Genomic DNA, 6,968 nt, shown 5'->3' on the forward strand with positions numbered 1-6,968 from the left:
AGAGTACAAAAATGAAATTGACATTGTTCGTAAACCGGATTGACATCTTTAACTCATATTTTCAGGCCTTCTTTCATCCTTGACACTAAGTCCACGTAACATTACTAAGTAATTTCCATTTAGTATTGAGTGGTTTGGTTTTGCATCAAGTTCATTGAGTTGCTTCGTCTCTTTGGTATCCAGCAGAGACAAAACTGCTTCAAGACAGAACCGTGCTTTGCGTAGTAAATGTAGAATTTGGCAGAGCGGGCAAAAGTCAACAAGAAGTGACTTATGTTGGTCACACGTGAGATCCAAGAGGGCCATGCCAGCGTATCCGGGTGGTAATCCTGAAATATAGAAATTGAGGGACCTAATAAATGTGATATTTCGGGATACATTTCCGCCCAATTATTAGTTTTGGTCCAGATTGGGTTTAAATTAATTGTTGGCCTGGACAGATCATTTAACTTACTTTGCCGTACAAATAACCTTGACAGCTTGATTTTTCGCGTTAAACTACCACTCATTGATTCAGGCCAAGTTGACGGAATACCGATGTATTATCTGATATGAAAAAAGCCCTTTTAATGACTCATAGAGTAATTTATGGCGAATTGATCATGTTGGAAACTAAAATCCTTGCTTTTTGTAAGACGTTTACGTAAACCAACGATCAATAACGGGTCTGATTATTTCGGTGTCCTGAGAGTTTTCATTTCCGTTTCTTTATTGAGGTTTGTGGATACCCAACAATTATCCTGTTTAGAAAGAGACTCAAGGGCCTAAAGGTTTCTTAAAGGACGAAGAAGCGTATTTTTAGAAAAAGATTGTGTGCGAGATCCTGCTCTTTGTTATTTGTCTATTTCTTCTCCATTCCTGCCTTAAACAAAGGTATTACTCTTAGTTTTCCCAAAAACTAAAAGCCTTTTTACGACTTTTTCACCAAAATGGAAAATCAACCCAGTCCTATCACAGTGATGAATCGTATTCTTTTCTAATTTGGATCGCGCTGTAGCTTGGAATCTTATCATTACCCTAGATAATTACCAAAAAGGGTAAAAAGCTACTAAAACTTCAAAAAAATATTCTTTAATATTCTTTAATTATTGTAGACATAAAGGGTTTGAAGAAAAGCAACAAGAACACTTGTAGTGGACATAGTGATACTCGTTTACTATCAAAATCATTACAAACAACTTCAGACCTACAACTAGTTCGACAGCCTTAAAAAAGCTGTATTTTCCATTTGATTTTAGTTACTAATTAGAGCAATGAAAAGGTTTGCCAAATATGTTAATTAACAACTCTGTACTATTTTTGCCATTCACTGTAAAACTGCCCCTATAGAACTTTCTGTCTGAATTCTCCTCTTCGACAGTTTCATATCAGCTCCATGATTTCACCCACAAAAGATATAACTGTCGCGTTCTGCGAGACCAGTAAGTTGGCCAATTCCGTGGAACACTATATTCATAACTAGATTCTAACCTCTCATGTAAAATTAATTCGTGAACTATTTTTGAAATCCCTGGCTTTCTCTCAATATTTGCATCAAACTGTTAGCCGATTCTTCGACAACTGACAGCAATCAGATTTGGAGGAATTTGATAACGTGAACTCAGCCTCGACCATCTTTACAAAAGTTATTTAGTTGTTTTCAAAACGATTTACTCTCACATTGGCAGGCACATGAATGAGTCGAGTTCCTATGACATGAACTTAAAAATGTGTTATGTAACAAGGACCATTGCGAAGGTTTTCTTTATCGTGAAAACGGAGAGCTTCTCACTCTGAAGCTCTTACTCTAACTAGTCTTATTTTAAATATCGAGCTCCTCAAAAAATACTGTTCACCTGTTTAAATACTGTTTACTGCCTACAACTTCTCTAGAAATTTTGAGGTGCTTACCTCCATGTAAGTTTGGACCACTTCGAACGTGTTTGGAAACAACCTCGCTCCATGACACACCAGAAACACAATTCAGCCAGTGATGAGACAGTTTATCTTAACAATAATGCACACCGACAGAACCTTCATAGACGAGATGCACCAAATCGATATCAATAAACGTCTCTTATTTTGTGCAATGTTATCCTGAAGAAGAAGGTGGGATGATGTTGTGGTTTATGTGCATGAGCTTGGTTGATATCACAACATTCGCAATGATTTCAGCTGTGACTATTTTGTTGAACACTTTCACTTCAACCATCAAGTCACATCTCTCATCAAAATACATCTCTCGTTACTTTTTATTTCTCGCTTAATCTTCTTTAACATTCGAACGATCACGCGAATCTGAAAAAAGTTGTTAGTCCGAATCGGAAATATTTGCCGTCACCTGGAGCATGGCAATCCAATAATAGAGCATTCCTCGAGTACCGTTATGCAAAACTTAGAATCCAACGCAAGCCAATTAGGGTTTTGATCTGCTATTGTATTTCATTGAAATATGTTTTGCAAGTTTCATCACGGTTGGACAGTTTTCAATCCTGTTCCATAAACCATCGGATTCCGCATTATGATTCTGTCATTTGTAGACATTGCCATAAAGAATTAGAAATGATTTTGAGATGGCCAAATGAATGATTGTTTTCGAATCCGTTGGTGATTTCTAACACCAACGTTTGAATGAGAAGTAATCATAAAGGCAACAACACGGCAAGCACAAACATGAGCAGCATGTACACAGGAACAATACAATTAAGATGATCACACCCAAGATGAACCACCATGTAAGTCTACAGGCTCCAAAAAGGCTTTCCATATCTAAAAGAGAAGAAAAGCTTATGAAACTTTTTTAGCTAATGCGGCGCTGTTGCATTGTCATCAAAAAGTTATGTTGAGGAAAAAGGACCTTCATTAGCTTAGTGTATCTTATCTTAAGTATGCAAAATATTCATGGAATCAGACATTCATTCAAATTTCAAAACAGTCTCAAGATGAATGTTTGGTATCTTCCCTAAATTAGTTATTTAACCGTCAAAAGCTCCTTAAAAATTGAATGACCTAACAGAAATGCATCAGAGAGGAGACGTAGCGTAATGGTTCTCGAAGTTTCCTAACATGAGAAAGGGCTTGTGCTCGATTCTCATCCCCGACCTTTCTCAACGAAGTTTTTTAGACCCTTACCACACACACAGACGCAGAACCAATCTGATACGGACTAAGACATTGCCTATCGGAACAATAAATGGACGATGTGATGGCTAGCTTCGCCGGCCGGGCGAGGCTCACCCCTCCAACCCTGGCACCCCAAATACAAAGAAAAGTTTGACTAAAATCGGCGGAGCAAGTAATCCTACCGTTTTTCAATTTAACATCAAGCGACTCCTAGAAATGAACTGAGTAAGGAAATCGACCCAAAGTGTCAAACACGTCGCGAAAGTGAATTATTGTTATTTCTTTTCAAATTCTATTTTCGAGCTTAAATTTTAATGAGACCCTAAAATTAATGCAAACAACCCCTGGAAAGTACCTAGTGCAAATCCCTTTGGAGTTAATCGACCATGACATGATCATAGCATAAGAAAGAAGAGCTATTAAAAATCGAGAAAGAAGGAACCCTAAAAGAAGTAGGATCCACGCACTCGTTTTGTCTCGCAGAGAGAACTTTGTTCGTTCAACATGCATCCAGCTCCGGTGGTAGTGGCCGTCTGTCTGGAGGATTGGAGGCATCCATTACCCAGTCTCTGGAGCCGACCTTGATCTTCCAGTTGCACACGACGCTGGTAATGTCAATTGTGACGGGTTGCTATTTGAAACCCAGCCTTGACAACTATGATATAACTAGTGACTTCGTGACCTTCATGGAGAAAGTCCCAAACCCCGATAAGGTGCAAATTAAGGGAGATTTCAATTTGAAATGAAACCAACTTTCTGCCTTCCTCAGACACTGCAACATGCAGTACCGATCTGATCCAGATAAGACGAATTTCAACACCTCCATGGCAGCATCGAGCTTAGACCACATATTCAACTCCGACTTATTTGATCTAGTGGTCACCGATGTCCACGAAATGTCCGTGTCTGACCACAAACCAACCAGTGCAAACATTCGAGTCCCTTGCAAACGCATCTCAAGATCATCTCTGCACGCACCAACACGAGAGGACATTGAACTAAAATATTGGAAAGCACTGAATCCTCTGAGATCTCCCCTGAAAGATTTTCGGAATCCTCACTCCAGCGAAATTTGACCGCAGAATTCCAAGAGAACAACAGATCTCTCTTGAAGGAACTGAAAAAAGTCAGACCTGTTCATGGTGGGTACTGTTTGGCACGATCTGCTTACCATAAACCATCTAAGCATGCCGAACGTCAATGGCAAATCAAAGAAGTCGCAGATTACCGTGAAGGTTGGTTGCATTGATGGTGATATATATATGTACCTTTGATACAAAAGAGCAAGAACCTCTCACTCCTGCCCTACTATACGTATCACAACCTTCCTCGATCACTGCCGCTCCATGTTCCACCGAGCGCCTCCGACGGAGTTTCTTCTGCCGCTTAGGTCCGTCTAATAATGAGAATTATGACCTCATAGAGTCCGTCACCGAAAAAGAAGTCGATCTCTCACTAGATGGACAGAAGATTAAGGCAGTGGGGACGCGACGTTACTATCCTTGGCACTTGAAGTCCTTGGGGGGATTGATCTCCAGAAGGCTCTGTCGCATCTACTTGCTTGAGCTCCTCAATGTTTCTCTCTGTGTGGCTAAACACAACTCTAAAATATCTCGTCCGTTCTAAACGCCAGATTGGGAGATTTCTCGAGAGAGAAAGGCCCTGCTTCCTCATGTTCAGTTCGGCTTTGTAAAGGGAAAGGGGATTGTAGGTGCAACAGCCTTACTACCAGAGGTGGCCTCTCAAAGGCTAGAAACAAATCAACGAACCTATGTGGCCTTCGTGGATTTTAGCAAGGGCTTCGACCTCTTTCATTGGACCAAACTCGTCCACAAACTTCACCACTTGCGTGTTCACGTAGGATTTTCTAAGCTCGTCTTGAACATTCTACAGAGTACTAGAAAAACATATTCTCTCGGGAATTAAGCTTTCAATGGCCTACTTCTCCAGCAATGGGGTTCTACAAGGAGACTCATGTTCCCCTACCCTATTCAATTTATTCCTTTATGATCTTAACGAACACACTCCCCCATGACGGGATTACCATGGGCGAAATGAACATACCAATGATCATGTACGCAGATGATGTGTGTTTGATTGCAAACGGTTTAAATAGAAATCGGCACACCAAAAAGAATAAATTGGCTTACCATCACATGTAAAATAAAAAGGAGCACATCAAAACTATAAAGTGGCACACCAAAACTAGACAGCAGCACACGCAAGTGGGCCGGCACACAATAAAGTGTTTGTGGGACACCAAAAATAGAAATTGGCCCACCGAATTTAAAAAAGGTACACACAAAGAGTAAAAATTGGCACACCAAAAGAAAATCAGTAGAAGATTCATACTAAGCACACGGAAAAGGCTTTAAAGCACACCAAACATGAAAATAGCACACCAAAGAACAAAAAAAGCAAACGAATTAAACAAAAAAGGCACACCAAACAGTAACGAGACACCATTAATAATAAAGTTAGAAATTAATCATTTAGAGATGCTTGAGTTGTTGGGGTATCCAGCAAGGAATACCAGGCAAAGTTTAGTCTCTAACGGACCTGAAATTGAGTGCTCTCAAACAAAATAATAAGGCATGGTCAGGAGGATGCGAGTGAAAGAATGAGGTAAATGAGCCTACAACATTAAAGGACACTATTGCTCGGCTTTCCATCATTAGCTGGAGGTGTGTTTAAACGCCAAGAGAGGCTGATTTAAAGCTTAAGTTGACTAATGTCACAAGAGTTCACAAATGAAATTTTGACTAAATCGGTTCATTGCTGACACAGATATGACCATTTCAAACTTTTTGGTCCCAAAGTCCAGACCTTTATGAGGTACCCGGTATATTTTCTATTCATCTGGACGCCTGATGCACTTAAGCACAAAAGGCAAGCTTTAGGCTTGTCTTCTTGTTTCTGCGCTTAAACCTGAAAAAACTCCCTTTCTCGTTAGCCTTACGGATATTCCAAGTTTACGTTCTACCGATAAACGAATATCTGCTCTCGGTCTGGATCATATCTCCAATTAAAAAAAACGCTTGGGGTTGTGCGGACTCGGCGTTTTCTAAATACCTCAAACGGCAGTTTGGCCTCCCATTCTAGTATTGCAACAACTCCATAATTTACTTCCTCACTTCAGTGCATAACACCCCGGTATTAAATTGGAACGTAATTATAGTTATAATTTATTTCATTTCAAATTGAGGTAATTATAATTAGTTACATCAGACGCGAATGTATGTGAAATTGATGACATTTTATAATGTAATTGACACAGGCCTGTCTGTGGGACACCCACCATGACTTCATCTATCATGTCAAAAGCTTTGGCAAAGTCAAGATAGGCATTATACGCAGAATCAACGCTCTATGACCTCACAATGACCTACTCCACTTTAGCTCCTGATCGGATATCAGTTGTGTATTGTTCCATTCTCTGCCATTGAACTATCTCGATGGTTTCTTCTCATAATTTTGTCATCTTTTTTTGGTTTGGTTTTTCACCGGCTTTTCTAACCGCTACAGGGAATGCAATCCCCAGTACTATTAAAATGAAAGGTTATAATTCCTCTACTTATTACCTTTCAATCTTTATATGATATTTGGTCTCCCAACGAATTTGAGTTGGCAGACCGAGCTAGTCGTTGAATGTGGGGTTGATCTGGAATGCTATCTAAAAATTTGTCCAAGTCTGACTTTAATGATGTTACTTGATCAACAAGGCCTACGTATTCCCTACGAATATTAGAGGGAAGCAAATTAAACAATGAAGGAGCCCGAGAAAGAAGAGATGTGGACTTTATTGTTCGAACTAGCCTGGATTCTCGAGGGCTTGAAGGTGCTCTCAAAACGCACACTAAGCCTCT

General features: G+C 39.8%; 1 protein-coding gene and 1 long non-coding RNA gene across 3 annotated transcripts in view; both read right to left on the reverse strand.

Moving 5' to 3' along the window:
* Window positions 1-63: 63 nt before the first annotated feature.
* Window positions 64-6,968, reverse strand: part of LOC131883134 (uncharacterized) — a 28,285-nt gene continuing 21,380 nt past the window's right edge. The window contains exon 4 of the mRNA XM_059230497.1: window positions 64-329. Coding sequence (XP_059086480.1) covers window positions 120-329 — 210 coding nt within the window. The 3' untranslated portion in view covers window positions 64-119. The remainder of the gene's footprint in view (window positions 330-6,968) is intronic.
* The window catches only part of LOC131883137 (uncharacterized), an 8,333-nt gene continuing 3,760 nt past the window's right edge, over window positions 2,396-6,968 (reverse strand). For both annotated transcript variants that reach the window (XR_009373583.1, XR_009373582.1), the window contains exon 4: window positions 2,396-2,748. This is a non-coding gene — a long non-coding RNA (uncharacterized LOC131883137). The remainder of the gene's footprint in view (window positions 2,749-6,968) is intronic.

Source organism: Tigriopus californicus, chromosome 7 (genome assembly GCF_007210705.1).
Source record: "Tigriopus californicus strain San Diego chromosome 7, Tcal_SD_v2.1, whole genome shotgun sequence".
Classification (NCBI taxonomy): Eukaryota; Metazoa; Arthropoda; class Copepoda; order Harpacticoida; family Harpacticidae; genus Tigriopus; species Tigriopus californicus.